This window comes from Primulina tabacum, chromosome 1 (genome assembly GCF_025594145.1).
Source record: "Primulina tabacum isolate GXHZ01 chromosome 1, ASM2559414v2, whole genome shotgun sequence".
NCBI lineage: Eukaryota > Viridiplantae > Streptophyta > Magnoliopsida > Lamiales > Gesneriaceae > Primulina > Primulina tabacum.
This window is the reverse complement of record NC_134550.1, coordinates 757,312-774,266: the sequence shown is the minus strand read 5'-3', so window position 1 is coordinate 774,266 and position 16,955 is coordinate 757,312. Positions and strand designations below refer to the sequence as shown.

General features: G+C 37.1%; 3 protein-coding genes, 1 long non-coding RNA gene and 1 pseudogene across 6 annotated transcripts; 1 reads left to right on the top strand and 4 right to left on the bottom strand.

Annotated features, from left to right (window-relative positions):
• Window positions 1–1,980: 1,980 nt before the first annotated feature.
• On the bottom strand, window positions 1,981–3,487 carry LOC142515229 (uncharacterized). The gene is made up of 2 exons (XM_075619788.1): window positions 3,018–3,487; window positions 1,981–2,839 (listed from the first exon to the last, which is right to left on the bottom strand). Exons 1-2 carry the CDS (start codon window positions 3,387–3,389, stop codon window positions 2,681–2,683), a joined length of 531 nt encoding a protein of 176 aa, XP_075475903.1. The 5' UTR covers window positions 3,390–3,487; the 3' UTR covers window positions 1,981–2,680.
• A 794-nt stretch (window positions 3,488–4,281) lies between these two features.
• On the top strand, window positions 4,282–8,210 carry LOC142541833 (SAGA-associated factor 29 homolog A-like). The gene is given in 10 exon segments (XM_075648312.1): window positions 4,282–4,705; window positions 5,347–5,366; window positions 5,368–5,441; window positions 5,656–5,732; window positions 6,262–6,374; window positions 6,530–6,615; window positions 6,807–6,860; window positions 7,486–7,636; window positions 7,744–7,757; window positions 7,915–8,210. Coding segments are annotated over 10 exon segments (810 nt in total). The 5' UTR covers window positions 4,282–4,587; the 3' UTR covers window positions 8,018–8,210.
• A 136-nt stretch (window positions 8,211–8,346) lies between these two features.
• On the bottom strand, window positions 8,347–9,308 carry LOC142541899 (GDSL esterase/lipase At5g14450-like; annotated as a pseudogene).
• Window positions 9,309–9,616: 308 nt separating this feature from the next.
• Window positions 9,617–12,111, bottom strand: LOC142515207 (uncharacterized). Of its 3 annotated transcripts, none has more exons than XR_012811079.1 (4): window positions 11,248–12,111; window positions 10,967–11,170; window positions 10,219–10,882; window positions 9,617–10,060 (listed from the first exon to the last, which is right to left on the bottom strand). It is a non-coding gene; the product is annotated as an uncharacterized LOC142515207 (long non-coding RNA). The 3 variants fall into 3 exon arrangements; XR_012811073.1 differs by having other exon boundaries at window positions 9,617–10,057; XR_012811067.1 differs by lacking the exon at window positions 9,617–10,060 and having other exon boundaries at window positions 10,073–10,654.
• A 56-nt stretch (window positions 12,112–12,167) lies between these two features.
• LOC142521157 (uncharacterized) lies at window positions 12,168–15,835 on the bottom strand. The gene is made up of 7 exons (XM_075624385.1): window positions 15,650–15,835; window positions 14,798–15,538; window positions 14,576–14,705; window positions 13,866–14,533; window positions 13,629–13,745; window positions 12,559–13,348; window positions 12,168–12,214 (listed from the first exon to the last, which is right to left on the bottom strand). The coding sequence occupies exons 1-7, from the start codon at window positions 15,833–15,835 to the stop codon at window positions 12,168–12,170; spliced, it is 2,679 nt and encodes an 892-aa protein (XP_075480500.1).
• Window positions 15,836–16,955: the final 1,120 nt, after the last annotated feature.

Sequence of the window (16,955 nt, the reverse complement as noted above, 5' to 3'; positions counted from 1 at the left end):
AGAGAATTCAAGAAATAATATAACAAAAACCGAAAATGTAGCTGGGAGAATTTGACTTCATAAATTGTCGAAGTATTTCCTAAAATCAAATAGATTAGGTTGAAAGCAGCAACAAATATTGTCGTTATTAGTAGTACAATGCTTAGAACTTGACACTAGAACTACCATAGATTTTTAAAATTTTGACATAATTGCATTCATATTATGGGTGTTTTAAGGTTGTCAATATTGAAACATGCATGATATATTTGGGAACTAAAGAACCCATCAAGACAATTAAGTTAATTGTTGTAATAAGTGTTTGATGTTACATTATTATATTATTAATAATATTATTAAGATTGAGATGTTTAGATTAACTAATTTTGATGTCATTATATTTTTTTAAAAAAAACAACAATGTCTCTATTATTAAATCACAAAAATATTCCATTTTTAGTTAATAAAAATATCATAAAAACTTATTTTAGTAAATTTGTATATAATATATAACCACGTATCCTAATATATATCTCTATGTATATTTTTGAATTTTAAATGGTCTAGCAAAACCATTATATAAAAGTTACGCGCACTATATATTTATCAGTATGGGGTATTAATCTTTTAAAAAAGACATCCACCGAAAGCGAAATAATGTATCACAACCATGAATAAACTGATACATTTCGAGAGCAATAAATTTATTTGAGGATATTTTGGAAAAGAAAAAATAATATAATTAATCAGATTTTAAATTTTTATTATTTAAGAATTTGGATCTCCTTCCATGCACAACATATAGAGTCATTGGATCATACAAATTTTACATAAGATTCACGTGGTCTAACGGTGACGATGTGCAAGGCATGGTGTGCTGTGCTCCAGACCAAGAGGAGAGACGGGACAGATATCATTAAAGGCATTTCTCTTCTCACTTACATACATAGACTTTAGTAACCAGTCGTTCCGTTTAGGTTTAACTATTTAAGATTATTTTTTTTTTTGCAAAAAACTATTTAAGATAGTTCACATGCAACTGTTAATTTTTTTTGTTTTTTTTTTTAAACATAAGCTCTATGCATTGTGGCTCAAGAAATTGTTTGAATGACCCGATTGAGCTATCGGGTCGATAGTTGATCCAATTCTCGAGGATGCTGAAGTAAATACGTCAGCAAGTTAAGCTTATTCTTGGTGTTCCTTTTTGTGTAACAAACTACAGAATCAAGAGAAATTTTGTTGTCAAATTCTTCCTGGCTGAGGAATGCAGCCAATTGGTAGTTCACCGAGCCTTGGTAGGCATAATCATTGTCCGAAGGATACCGTTCCTGTTGAATTTGACGCTCGCTTCCACCACCCCAAAATCTTTGTTGAATTTTAATTAATTATTTTGATTAGATCAACTGTAAATTTTGATTCCTTTTTTAAATTCAGAAAATTCCACCGGGTAAGAATTATGTGGATTTGGATCCTCTACTGTGTGTTGAAAATTCAGCATCTGATGCTGCGTACTTTTTACACGAGATGATAACATGATTATCTCGTGGACACCACACTATATGAGAAAAATTTAAAAAGTTATCAGATTAAACGAGACAATCATATGATCATCTCATGTAAAAAGTTATACAGTAGAGGATCTAAATGACAACCGATAGAAATGAAGCGATTGAGCACAAAACTTATGCTCGTATCGGGTTATTAGGGAATCCCAGTGATGTGTACTACGGGCGCACGATCTTATCCAGCCTTGCAATTTCTGGGCTTCTGTGAAATTGGTGCCTTCAAAAGTTTTGCTGAAACTTATTTGAACCATATATTCCACGTGGTTTCATTCATATAACAATAATTTTTCTTTCCAACCACCAAGAAACGCGCACTATTACTCAGCGACAATCACTAAGCAAAAACACAAAAGACAGTGAAAAAGGCATCATTGTTTTCTATAATATTTGCCAGCCACTGAAATACAAAAAAACTATCCATAAATGAAATCAAATGTTAAAATCAAGAAGCATGATTCAATAAATGAAAACTCGTTCTTTCTGTTTGTGCACCATACAACATTGAAAAGCTGAACACCCACCAACTGGGATGAAAATCATAAAAAATGAAAGAAACTGCAAGCAATATTTATCTTCTTCCATGAGCCTACCAAACATCAACCAGACCTAACAATTCATAGCCAAGGTAATTTAGCACCTGAGTTTTGCCTTTCGACCATTCCATCCATAAAACATTGGATCGGGAACGAGTGCAAAGCCAATAAAATCATCCATTATCAAAATCCAAGGCAAACAGACAAAAATAGATCATCAGATAACTTGATACACCCTAAACCTTGTTTAACAAGAGTTCAAATCGAGCCGGACCATTTAGACACTTCTCACCGTCCCAGCCAAATATAACCACTGAAGAAAATTTGTACCCATGATCACTTCAAATTAGTAAATCGAAATGCCATCCATTCATGACGCTGCAAAACTCCTCAGCCCGAAAATGCGCGCATAATCACTTCACATCATACAACAAAATGGAGCTAATATGATATTGCGCTTCGTTTTTCAAGAACCTAAGTCATTTATTCCCACAGAGCTCTACAACAAACATATAATTTGTGCTAGACTACAGTTGAATAGGCACAAGATACACCAATAACAACACCACCACTATGTACCCACAATGTTCCTACAGAGGTCTGCTAGTCAGTTAATCCTGCAACTAGTTCACATGGTGAAGATTCCCAAATCAGCAGGTCGATGAATTGTTGCTTCAGCCTTTCCTCTTGCGCACTGCACAATGCCTCAGCCACATCACATAAATGTGAGACACCGTGAATTATAGCCTCCTGTGCTTTGACCTATTCGATTCAATATAAATGTCACAAAAAACATAAAATTCCAAATTTCTCCTTTTTTCTCGCTTCCAAGTTCCAAAAAGGAAGAATCCCTAGTATTTATTTTTACAAAATGCATGCCTGAACACTTCAAAACAATAAAGTGGCGGACGCATAGAATTTTAAAGGAAGAAGCTGGAACCTGAAATAGGAGATCGTTGACGAGTCTCCGGTGAGTGGGATTTGTCAAGGAACGCTCTTCTGAGCTCGAGGGCTGGATAAAAGAGACCGCATTATATATCCCTTCACGCGCCTGAAACTGTGTTTGGGAGTTGGCTTCCATTTCCTTTAAGGTGGTCGACAAACGTCCCCACTGACCAATCTCTCTTAGATACTTCTCCCTAAGTTTAAGGAGAAGTTTTCTCTTCCGCTCGCGGAGGTTTTTCCTCGGGTGATTGGCGTCGGACGAGGTGGCGAGGGAGTCCTGGCGCCGTTGTTTCTTTCGCTTGTGCACAAAAGCATCATCATTAATCAGCTCCCAGTCATCTGGATTCTCCCAATCTGTGGGATCCATGGATGTCTTGAGAGAATTTAAGAAGAGCGAACGGATTGGGATTGAGGGAAATCGGAAGATTTTGAATTCAATTTGAGCGTCAAAGTGAATAAAAACTTTGCTGCTTCCACAAATAATCTATTTTTTGTTTATTTTTAAAAAAACGCATTTAAGATCTTGATTTTATTGGTGAACTTATATTTTGTTTTTGTTTTTTTAATCGGAATCTAGTATTTTCCTTGTAAATTTATATATGATAGGCACAAATTATATAGACTAGTTATTCTGACACCAGATTTTTTTATCATCGTCGATGAACTAAATTGAAATTTGACAAATTATGTCATTGACTAAATTGATATTTGAATTTTTTAAATAAAAATAAAAATGTGTATTGAAATTTTTTTTAAAAAAAAACAAAAATGTAATATTAGTATCATACAAGGATAAAGTTGGAAGAAAAAATTGGTGTCTTTCTTAGGTGGTTATTATCATACTCTCAATTTTAATAAAATAGAATATATTTTTGAAAGAAAAATTATATATGTCATTTTATTATTTTTCAAAATATAATTTTCACAATGTTAGTTTAAATTTTATTTATTTTTTTATTTTAATAAATTTTTATAAGAAATTTATTGGAGAAAAAAAAGATTGAAAAAATCGAGAATATGTATGATCAAATTTTTAAAAATATTTTTTAAAATATAATCATTATTTTAAATATCAGTTCATTTCACATTTATAATATACATATATATGTAACCATGTAGGAAATAACAAGAAAGAATTAATATATTAAAATAATTTATGCAATATAAAATTGTAATATATTATGATAAATATATAAATTAGAATGACACAGGTTAAATTCAAGATTAAGCAGCCTAATCCGGGTCTATTTTGTTTACTCAGTAATAGAATGGATCCATAAACCACAAATATAAAAACTGCGGTTTTGATCTTCACGATTCCAAGAAAACCGTAGGCGGATTCAAAATCCACCGGAGCTAACCACCCAATTTAAGAACAAATACCTGAAAAGCTATTATCTTTCCATCAGAGATCAGATCATAATTTCCTTAAAAACCATATCACAAGTGTTCGATTTCTGGACCGTGTCAAGATTCAAGGATCTAACTTTGTTAGTTGAATCATCGTCTTTCTTACCCAAAGGTAGTTACGGCGGTCAGCACGGGTCTTCGAGGAGTTCTGGGGGATGTCCACTCCCGATATTGCCGGAATCTTGGAGAACTCGGTGGAACTTGATCGCTTAAGGAAAAGGCAAGAGGAGATCCTCATGGAGATCAACAAGATGCACAAGAAACTCCAATCCAGTGAGTGGGTTGTGTAAATATTTTTTTTCCCCTAATTCGGGGCCATTCAAGTTATTCCACTTAATCTTGATTGTTACAACTATAAACTATCTGTTCACCGTTATCGTAATCTAGGAAAATTTCGAAGATTGCCTGCAATGTTAGCTTGATGGCTTCTGAATTGAAGAATGAAATTTGGAAATATCTGTTGTGTATACTTCACGGTTAGGATGAGTTGATGAGCTTTTATGGGTATACATAAAATCTAGTTGAGGAAATATCAAATTGACTTACTAGTTGGCTTTGTAATTTATATATCGAACACTATTTAGTATGGTATGTGTTGGTTGCTGCATTTGGATTGTTTTAAATAAGCTTGGATTGATCCCAATCACAAAGCCCGGTGCGGCTGGAATTTATTTATTAATTTTAACGTAAATATTGAGTGAAAATGTAATTAGCTCCCTCTATTTGGAAAAACATTTGGACTTCTAATTTTCCTCGATTAATATGAATTATTGGCTCTGCCATGGAGCCTTTATATATTTTTTCGAGCTAGGGAATTATGATTGGAGTATGAGCATGCTTTTGTTTAATTCTATATGTAACCTTCTCATAGACTAGTGCATACGAAATAATATGGTATTTCTTTATCCATGCAGCGCCTGAAGTGGTTGAAAAGCTCAGGTGACAATTCTCTATCAAGGCTCAAAATGTTATATACACAAGCCAAAGAGTTGTCACAGAATGAAGTGACGTATGCCTGAATTTCATTCAATTAGGATATTTATTCTTTTTTGGACTTTTATTTTCATTTTCCAAATTCTCATTACATTATCGCTGCTTACAGTAGTGTTGCTATTTTGTTTGGATTTCATAGTTTGCACCAATTGAGGCGTTGAATGTAAAAGTTTGATTTTGCATACACATTTTTTTTTACTTCTCATTTATGTTTATTCATTTGTAAACAGAATTTCCACCCAATTGTTAGGACAACTGGACGCTCTAATACCTTCTGGGACTTCAGGGCAACATCGCAGAAAGATAGGTTTGTACTTGGTTTTAGAAGGCATTCAATAAAAAGGACTACTTCTGGCTGTATGCTGATGACAAATTTGATGGCTCACTACCAAGCTGTTAAGTGATCTTAGTTTTTGGAATTTTAATCAGTTGGTTGTCTTCACACTAGATATGTTTGATTTAGTGATCCTCAAAATATTACAACTATTTTCATGCTATTTCTATGAATATCTCAATGAGTTTAAATTTTGCCTCCTTTCTTGTTTTGTATAAAAATGTGCATAAAAAGACGAGAGTTTAAAAGGTTTAGTCCTTTTCCAAAGGAGTGTCACCCATTGAAAGAAAAGATGATATGCGGATGCGGATGCATATCCATTATGTAGTCCAGTTTATGTAGGTTTTAAATTGGTACAGTGCTAAAAATGTAGTTGAGTTATTATTACATGATATTTACTTTTAACTACCCGCTCATATTTCATTATTGAGATTTTTTTTTTGCCTATTTGTATCTGCTTTTTCTTCGGATTGGCAATATAACTTAGGCATTTGGCAAACAGGAGACGGTAATGAGCCGAAAAAGAAGAGGATGAAGGCCGATTCAGATGTCTCCAGACTTTCTCCTTCAATGCGAAATCTCCTGGAGAACCTTGCAAATTTGAAGGGTGAACAGGTTAGCATTAAGCTGGAAGTCTTCACCCCCTTGCTACTGATTATCCTGTTGATCTTCGCTTTTAAAGAATCCAACTTTGGTTTATTTCGTTTGAGATACCTACCGTTGTGATAATTTAGTAGTGGATTATAATTAGAAATCTCCAAACAATTCAGGTGGCAGCAAGGGTCCCTCAAGAGGATGCAGGAAAGGATGAATGGTTTGTGGTTAAAGTTATCCATTTTGACAAGGAAACAAGAGAGTGAGTGTTGTTTTATTTAGAAGGCGAAAGTGCATTTTTGCTATTTTCGTAACAAACATAGATGAAAAACTTCATACAAAACATATGACCTTAAGATTAGATTTGTTTTTATTTTTAGTTTTATTTTCAGAAAAATACTGATGTAAATGGGTCTTAATCAAGATCTCTGTGTAATAATTGTGCGAACACAGAATTGAAGTGTTGGATGAAGAACCAGGTGACGATGAGGAGAGCGGTGGGCAGAGGTTGGCTCTTTCTTCTAATGTTACTTCTGTATTGTCTTTGTTACCAATGATTTTTTGGTTCTGTTGGCCCTGCTTCAGCATCAGTTCACTGAGATACTTTGCAATTTCATTAAATTTAAGACATTTTTGCTAGAAAACGATGTTTTGTTTCTGTTTCTGATTTTGTTTTATTTTTCTTATTTATCGTTTTGTATTTCTTTAATTCATAAAAGTTTGGAAAACCTTACAACTCAATTAAGGCAACACAAATTTTGACATGATAATGATATTCAAAATGCATTTTAATTCCGTCCACAATCCGGTACATAAAGCCACAAAATGAAGTATCATTGTGGATTGGTGATAGTCTCAATCTCATGGATTTAATCGAGGGATTCTTTCATTAATCTTGTTAGCTGTAGTGTCGCGATAAAGGATTTTATACCATTATATTTTACTCTCTAGGTTTTGTAAGGTTCTTTGATTTCTATGACAATTAATCCTATTTATTGATGTTTGCACTCATTTAAATGTGATGCTTGCCTGTTGTTGGTTCTTATTGATCATCAAAATACTTATATTGTTGAACTTTGAAGTCAACATTGTGTCTTAACTTCATCTATTGTTTTTTCCTTGATGGTGTCAGAAAATACAAGCTGCCTATGTCGCATATTATACCATTTCCAAAGGGAACTGATCTCTCTAGTGCCCATGACTTTCCTCCCGGGAAACATGTTTTGGCCGTATATCCAGAAACCACAACTCTATATAAAGCAACTGTTGTCCAAGCTCGGAAGGTATATATCTGCTTTCTATGTTGTTTCTAAAGATAAAATGATTCAAGCTGACTTGCAATTATGTTTTTTTCTGCATGCAATGTGATGTTCGATTTGCGATTATGTAGAGGAAGACTGATGAGTAAGTATCTTTTCTTCAGTTTGCCACTTTGCATTATCATCGTCTATTATTCCTCGTGAATCGTTTGTCGTGACTTATATGCTTGTGTTGACATAGATGTTTGATTTATCAGGTGATATTTTAAGTTCTAAAATTTCTTTGTGGTTTACCTTGACAGCTATGTTTTGGAATTCGACGACGATGAAGAGGATGGATCTTTACCTCAACGATTGGTACCCTTCCACCGGGTTGTCCCTCTTCCAGAAGGATATCGTCAATAACTATACTATTTATAGGTTGTAAAAAATTATGATACATGTTCTTGTAGCAATGTTCTTGTAGCATTTAAGTTTTGTAACCACTAGACTAAGATTACGTATGGTTTGTATCCACGCCCTTTGAAGCAACTTTTTCTTTTTTTGCAATAACTTGATTTTGTCATTTGATACTAGTTGTGGTATTTATCGATCAAAACGGCAGTGTACAGGTGAAAAAATTACTAATTCAGAGGTGAATCTGAAAATGACAGTTAATTGTATTTACAAGTGAGTTTTTCATTGGTAGATTCTGCTGGTGTTCCTGCATATTAAATCCTATGATGTTTCAATGGACTCACACTTGCTTATGGCAAGTTTTCATGATTGCCATTGGGGGATCAGACAAGGATCCATCTATTATACGATTTGCAGCTTCAGAATAGTGCACACCATCCCAGCTGATTACTACAGAAGGATCTGCGCAAGGGCCAGCAGACACTTCACTACCACACCAGATATCGTATCCAATTCCATGATATCTGCAGCATATTTGAAAAGGGTCCCCAAATCCTGCAAATAAGGAAGATGCACTTTCCTTAAAAAAAGGTGAAGTTCACATTTTTCCCCCAAAATTTGGTTGGATATGATCATACCTTGATTCTTTGCAGTTGTGATTAATTCATTGCAGTGTACATATCAACTTATACTATTGAAGCTTCATAAAGCTCTATTTTTAGTTTGAGAACCTCATCTTTAAGCTCGTTGTTGAATTGTATAGCTATTACATTTTGGTTCTTGACACACCCATACTCATCAAGGTAACCCAGCATCGGATCTTGGACTTTTAACTGTGACTACGGGCTGTCCCGTGTTGTGTATCCAATATGTCCTTGCCCCTTTCGCATACAGATTCTACGGGAATGTAGAAACAAAGAAAACAAGCAGGCCTATTCTGTAAATTGGAATTGACTGACTTAATTTTTTATCCTGATCACTTAAGTTTCGGGACCATAGGAGTAAAATACAGGAGCAACAGATATTAGTGCAGCTTACTCTTAGTTGTGTTGAGTAATAGCTGATTATCATGGGTATGGCGGCTTTCTGTTGTTCTAAACTCAACTTTCTTATGCATGCAGCAATATCATTTTACCCTATATCAAGTTTGAACAGCGCCTTGACAAAGCCCTTGGGTTTTGATTGCCTTTTTTTAACGGACTTCTTTTTCACTGAAATTGAAGGCATAAATTAAAATCAGGTAAAGAAACAAAAAGGCACATTAATGACGTTTTTTTCTTCAAGACCTTGCCAAGTTTCATGTGAACCTTCATTGACAAAATAAGCTGTTCTTTCTTTGATGCAAATAATAATATTCTCTGCTGACTAATTTTCATTAAAGGTGGTGTAGAAAGAGACATGCAAGGTTAAAATTTTCAACCGAGTCAATCCACTACTTTATTTTCTAAAAAGGAAAAAAAAAATCAATTCGTGCACGTTAAAATTATATTCCGATGCATCAAATTTTTGCTTTCACAACTGATTGAATAATGCAGTTAGCCTTTTATATATACATAAGTTCTACTTTTCCAATCATACTCGTGGAAGAAGTTCTACTTTTCCAATCATACTCGTGGAAGATTTATGTCAGGGCCCGTGCACTTAGTTAATATTTAATTACCACACAACAAGGATTAAATGGTGTAAACAGCGAAAACGAGTTTAAAATGTTCATTAGGGCCTACAGAAATTTCGGCATGACCTCCCTGTAAGTAGGACATCCCAAAAATTTCAAAACACAACAATAACAATATACGCTCGAAAATAACATCAGTTTCACAATCAACCACACCAACATCCTACAGCCGCACTGGCCAGGACTAGACACAACATACCACAAATAAAATCCAAACATTAAAACATAACCATACAGCTACACAGGGCATCTCCCTGGCAAATGTATCAAACCAGCATAATATATAAATATCTGGAAACTCTGACACCAACCGACTGACTACTGGGTACCACTCGTTGACGCTCCACCAGACGCGTCAAAACCCCTGGAATGACCTGCTATGTCATCAAAACAACCACAACATCAAAAGAAAACAGGGGTCGGACCCCAGTACGACAAACCAGTAAAATCACGACGTAAATAAAGGACATGTAATAATATCAAGTAAATGCAATGCTATGCGATGCATGAATGGTAACAATGGAATAACGGATACCAAATGGAGTCCGAACGAATAGCATCATCAACAGTAACAGTGGCCACCCGTGTCAGGAATGCAGCATCAAATCGCCGCTCGTCCATGCACGTAGCATCGGGAATGCGAGTAGCTAAGTCGCTCGTCCCTAGCTGTCATCTGGGAATGTGGCTAATCCTAATCCACTCGTCCCTCTGATGACTCAATATATCTCAACAGAATCAACATAAATAGCCGTCAAAGGAGTCAAGGCTCAATATGTTATGCCAATACAATTTATGCATGAATGCATCAGATTAAACATTCAAAGCACATAATAGCAAACAACATTCACCGAATATTCTTACATGCCAATATAAGCGTCATAATAATATAGGTTTGAGCGTACCTCAACTATATCTTACAATAACACAGAAAATCTTAAGGAATATCGGATGAACTCGTCCAACGATATAACCTACAATATAAATCCGCTATACACTTCAATATAATGCATTCTAACCGACTAAAACAAATTAAATCGGCTCGGTTAAAAATCGAATTTCGGACAGCTTATAAAACCCTTCAAAATCTGGAATTCAAGCTTAATACCTCAATACTCGAGGCTAGAATGCACAACTGTAATTTCGCAAAGGTGGCTCGCCGGAACAAGTCGCCGAAAATACTGTTCACGCCGGAAACCTAGCTGGAAATTAGGGAAAAATCTCAATTCTTCACTTTTATAAACTAATACCCCAAGAACAACCAAAATTCGAAGCCAAAAGCTTACCTAAACCGAATCGAAGCTCACGCACCGTGCTGGAAAACAGGACCGATCGAGCATGCAACCTTCCGATACAAGGCAAGAAAGAAGCTAATAGAATGGAGGATGAAAAGTGATAACCTACTGCACAAAATTTCTGGCCGCTGGGACGCTGCACGATTGAAGCAGAAAGACGGAGAGAACGATGGGCAAGGCTGGGGAAGAACTTTTCTGGAAATGAGCGATCTGATCTTGTATCAAATGGGTTTGGGTTTTTATTAAATAAAAGGGAAATGGGCTGGGCTTACTTATTGTTATTGGGCCTCACATTCTCTCCTACTAATAAAATATTTCGTCCTCGAAATCTAACAAACACAACACTGATATCCACAACATTACATCTGATAATACATAGGAAATTCAGAATACATCGCGTAATTCATTACATTCTCAAACAAATGAGGCCATTCTTGTCGCATCTTTGCCTCTAATTCCCATGTAGATTCTTCTCTTCCATGTCTACTCCATTGTACCAAAACCAATGGAATCGTCTTGCTCCTGAGCTGTCTTTCCTTACGGTCCAAAATTTGCACTGGATGTTCAACATAGCTAAGGGAACTTTCCAACTCCACATCCTCGACATTCAAGATATGAGACGGATCTGGCTCATACTTCCGCAACATAGATACATGAAACACATTATGTATCAAAGACAAACTCTGCGGCAAATCCAAACGATACGCCAATGTGCCAATCCTCTCAACAATCATACACGGACCAATATAACGCGGAGCTAACTTCCCTTTATGTCCAAATCTCATAGTACCCCGGAATGGTGATACTTTCAAGAAAACATAATCGCCCACTTGGAACTCTAAAGCTCTACGCCTTTTATTAGCATAACTGGCTTGACGATCTTGGACTGCTTTCATCCTTTTCCTGATCAATTCAACTTTATCTTTCATTTCTTGAATAAATTCTGGTCTTGACATTTGTCTTTCTCCTACATCTTCCCAACATATCGGCGATCTACATTTTCTTCCATACAAAGCTTCAAATGGTGCCATACCGATTGTTGCCTGAAAACTATTATTGTAAGAGAATTCAACCAAAGACAATGATTCTTGCCAACCACCTTTGAAATCCATCACTACTGCTCGTAACATATCCTCTAGAGTTTGGATGGTTATTTCTGACTGACCATCTGTCTGCGGGTGATAGGCAGTGCTCATAGCCAACTTTGAACCCAAAGCTGATTGCAAACTTTCCCCAAAACTTCGAAGCAAATCTTGGATCACGATCAGATACTATGGTTACTGGCGCACCATGCAATCTCACTATATGATCAATGTACAGTTTCGCCATTTTCAAATAAGTACAAGTACGATCATACGGAATAAAATGAGCAGATTTAGACAATCTATCAACAATCACTCAAATCGCATCACAACCACGATTAGAACGAGGTAAATGTGTTACAAAATCCATAGCAATGTGCTCCCAGTTCCACTGCGGCACTTCAAGACTATGTAACATTCCACCAGGTCTCATTCTCTCGGCTTTAACTTGTTGACACGTTAAACATTTAGCCACAAAATGAGAAATATCTTTCTTCATACCTTCCCACCAATAATGAGCTCTCAAGGTATGATACATCTTTCGAATTCCTAAGTGAATACTGTGTCGACTACAATGTGCTTCCCTTAGTATGGCTTCTTTCAGATCTATCAAATTAGGAACCACAAGTCTACCATTAAAGCGCAGACTACCATCTGAAGCAACACTAAACTTTTCTGTCTGACCTGTTCGAGACAATTCTTTCAATCTATGAATATGCAGATCGGTCTTCTGTGCTGCTTTGATTCTGGACAAAATCTGTGGCTCGACTTGAATAGATGACATTATAAAGTAGTCTCCACTGATCTGATAAGTCCATCCTGAAGTTCCCAAGTGCTCGTGAACTTTAGAGATAGTCAGAGATGTCAGCATAGCATTCTGAACTTTCCTGCTGAGAGCATCTGCAACAAGATTCATTCGCCCTGGTTGATACTGAATCTCACAATCAAAGTCTTTAAGTAACTCCATCCATCGACGTTGTCTCATGTTCAAGTCAGGCTGTGAGAAAAGATATTTAAGACTCTTGTGATCCGAATAAATCACAAACTGCTCACCGTACAGATAATGACGCCATAACTTCAATGCAAACACAATAGCAGCCAACTCTAAGTCATGAACTGGATATCGGGTCTCATGCGGCTTCAACTGACGAGAAGCATATGCAATCACTCGCCCATTTTGCATTAGAACACATCCAAGTCCATTTAGAGATGCATCTGAACAAACAACATATCCACCTGAGCCTGATGGCAAAGCTAGCACTGGAGCTGTTGTCAACTTTTCCTTCAAAGTCTGAAAACTTGACTCACATTCATCAGTCCACACAAAACGTCGATCTTTTTGGGTTAATTGGGTCATAGGCCTTGCTATAATAGAAAATCTTTCAATAAAACGCTTATAATATCCTGTCAATCCCAAGAAACTGCGAATATCGGAAATATTCGTCGGTGTTGGCCAATTGATAACAGCTTCCACTTTACTAGGATCCACTGATACTCCTTGAGTTGATATAACATGACTCAGAAATACAACTCTGTCCAGCCAGAATTCACATTTAGAAAATTTTGCATACAATTGCGCTGCTCTGAGTGTCTGGAGGACCAACCTTAAATGTTCTCGATGCTCGAACTCGAAGCTGATGGTAGCTAGAACGAAGATCGATCTTTGAATATACTGATGTACCCTGCAACTGATCAAACAAGTCATCGATACGCGGCAGAGGATACTTATTCTTCACAGTAGCTTTGTTCAACTGCCTGTAATCAATGCACATTCTCATCGTTCCGTCTTTCTTCTTTACAAACAATACCGGAGCTCCCCAAGGTGACATACTTGGTCTAATATAACCTTTTTCCAGCAAGTCCTGTAATTGCTCTTTGAGCTCTTTCAATTCCGCTGGAGCCAACCGGTATGGTGCTCTAGAAATAGGATTTGTCCCGAGCACCAACTCAATGCTAAAATCTATTTCCCTTTGGGGTGGAAATCCAGGAATTTCATCGGGAAACACATCAGGGAATTCCTTGACAACAGGAATATCAGAAACTTCAAATCTTTTTCCCTGTGTCGCATCAACTGCATAGATCATGAATCCTTCATTTCCTATCGACAAGATTCTAAACATTTTCATTGCTGACACTAATGGAATACGTGATTGCGAATCACTGCTGTAAAAATTCCATTTACTGCCATAATACGGTCTGAATCTGACGACTCCATGGAAACAATCAACGGTAGCTCGATAATTAGACAGAGTATCCATTCCCAGAATACAGTCGAAGTCAGACATATCTAGCTTGATGAGATTAGTTATCATAATATTATCATCGAATCTAATCACACAATTCAGAATTATCTCATGAGACATCAAATATACACCAGCAGGTGTAGAGACTGACACAGTATCTATCAATGGAGTAGCAGCAATCTCATGCTCATTAACAAATACAACAGATACAAATGAATGAGATGCTTCTGTGCCTATCAGTATACGAGCAGGATGATCAAAAATAAGACAGATACCTGCGATAACTCCGCTCGGTGCGTCTTGAACTTGATCCTGGGTTAAAGCATGAACTCGAACCTGCTGTGGCCCTGGGAAACGCTGCTGTGCAGAACCTCTAGGCTGAGGATAGCTAGACTGCTGAAAAGGCTGAGTCGAACAAAAGGCCTAGTTGCTTGTCCTCTAAAATCCTGACCAAACTGAGGTTGCTGAAATTGTTGTCTCACTGCATTCGAACATACTCTAGCATAATGTCCAACTTGCCCACAAATATTACAAGATCCGTGAACTCCCGTACACTGAGTGCTGAAATGCTTACCACCACAACGATCACAAAATACTCCACCTGGGGACCCAACTGAACTTCCACGCTGACTGCCAGAACTAGAAGAACTACTACGAGTCTGTTTCTTGAATTGCTTCCCTTTGGCCTTAAAGTTTTGCTGCTTTGGTTGCTGATAAGACTGCGAAGGTTGATACGACAGTAAAGGACGGTATAGTGATGCACCAACTGACATCGGCACATTGCCCCCGAAACTCTGAGGAATACCTGGTTGAACCGACTGTGGTTCTGCCAAAAGTAGACTTGCCTCCACATTCTTGGCTTTCTCTACAGCATCGGCATAATTAACAGGTGCTCCAGCGACTACTAAAGTGCAAATGGTTCGATTCAATCCTTGCATAAAATGAGATAGCTTGTTCCAATCACTGCTAGCAATATGAGGAACATAGGCAAGAAGCGCTGAAAATTGAGAAGCGTACTCCACTACAGTCATGTTACCCTGAGTCAATCTATTGAATTCAGCTTCCTTGGCCGAATAATATGAAGGCGGTGAATACTCTCGAGCAAACTGAGCGCAAAATACATCCCAAGTAACTCTTTCACCTGATTCTTTCAAAGCTTCCTCAGTAGTTTCCCACCGTAACTGAGCTCGGTCTTTTAATTGACAAATGGCCAACTTAAGCTGCAATTCAGGAGTGTACTACAACATATTAAACAAACGCTTCATACTTTTTAGCCATGCTATAGCTTTCTCACCATCTTCATTCCCAAAGAATCGAGGAGGACGCATGTTCTGAAATCGGGATATCACAAGTTCCATTTCACCCATTTCTCTGGTCAACTGATCCACTTCACGCTCAACGTTAACATTTCGTGCTTCACCACGAGGACGACGACCTCGTCTTCCCCAATCAGTCTCGTTAAGTCCTCTCACATTAGGAGCTTCAGATTCCTGAACAACTTCCTTTCCTTTTCTACCTTTACGTCCCGGTGCCATATACAAGACACAAGGATTTAATCCACATGCAGAAACAAAATAATGGGCGTAGCATAAGAGTATAAACTTAAACTAATACGCTCTAGTCATGTTGATACAATTAATTCAAAACATAGAAACAAGTAAGAGCAAATATTCAAACACATGCACAATCATTTTATTTGTGCCTAAACTCGAGTGTCCTAGACTCTAATTCGAGCGTATCCCAGTTACGCTCTGATACCAAACTGTCAGGGCCCGTGCACTTAGTTAATATTTAATTACCACACAATAAGGATTAAATGGTGTAAACAGCGAAAACGAGTTTAAAATGTTCATTAGGGCCTACAGAAATTTCGGCATGACCTCCCTGTAAGTAGGACATCCCAAAAATTTCAAAACACAACAATAACAATATACGCTCGAAAATAACATCAGTTTCACAATCAACCACACCAACATCCTACAGCCGCACTGACCAGGACTAGACACAACATACCACAAATAAAATCCAAACATTAAAACATAACCATACAGCTACAGAGGGCATTTCCCTGGCAAATGTATCAAACCAACATAATATATAAATATCTGGAAACTCTGACACCAACCGACTGACTACTGGGTACCACTCGTTGACGCTCCACCAGACGCGTCAAAACCCCTGGAATGACCTGCTATGTCATCAAAACAACCACAACATCAAAAGAAAACAGGGGTCGGACCCCAGTACGACAAACCAGTAAAATCACGACGTAAATAAAGGACATGTAATAATATCAAGTAAATGCAATGCTATGCGATGCATGAATGGTAACAATGGAATAACGGATACCAAATGGAGTCCGAACGAATAGCATCATCAACAGTAACAGTGGCCACCCGTGCCAGGAATGCAGCATCAAATCGCCGCTCGTCCATGCACGTAGCATCGGGAATGCGAGTGGCTAAGTCGCTCGTCCCTAGCTGTCATCTGGGAATGTGGCTAATCCTAATCCACTCGTCCCTATGATGACTCAATATATCTCAACAGAATCAACATAAATAGCCGTCAAAGGAGTCAAGGCTCAATATGTTATGCCAATACAATTTATGCATGAATGCATCAGATTAAACATTCAAAGCACATAATAGCAAACAA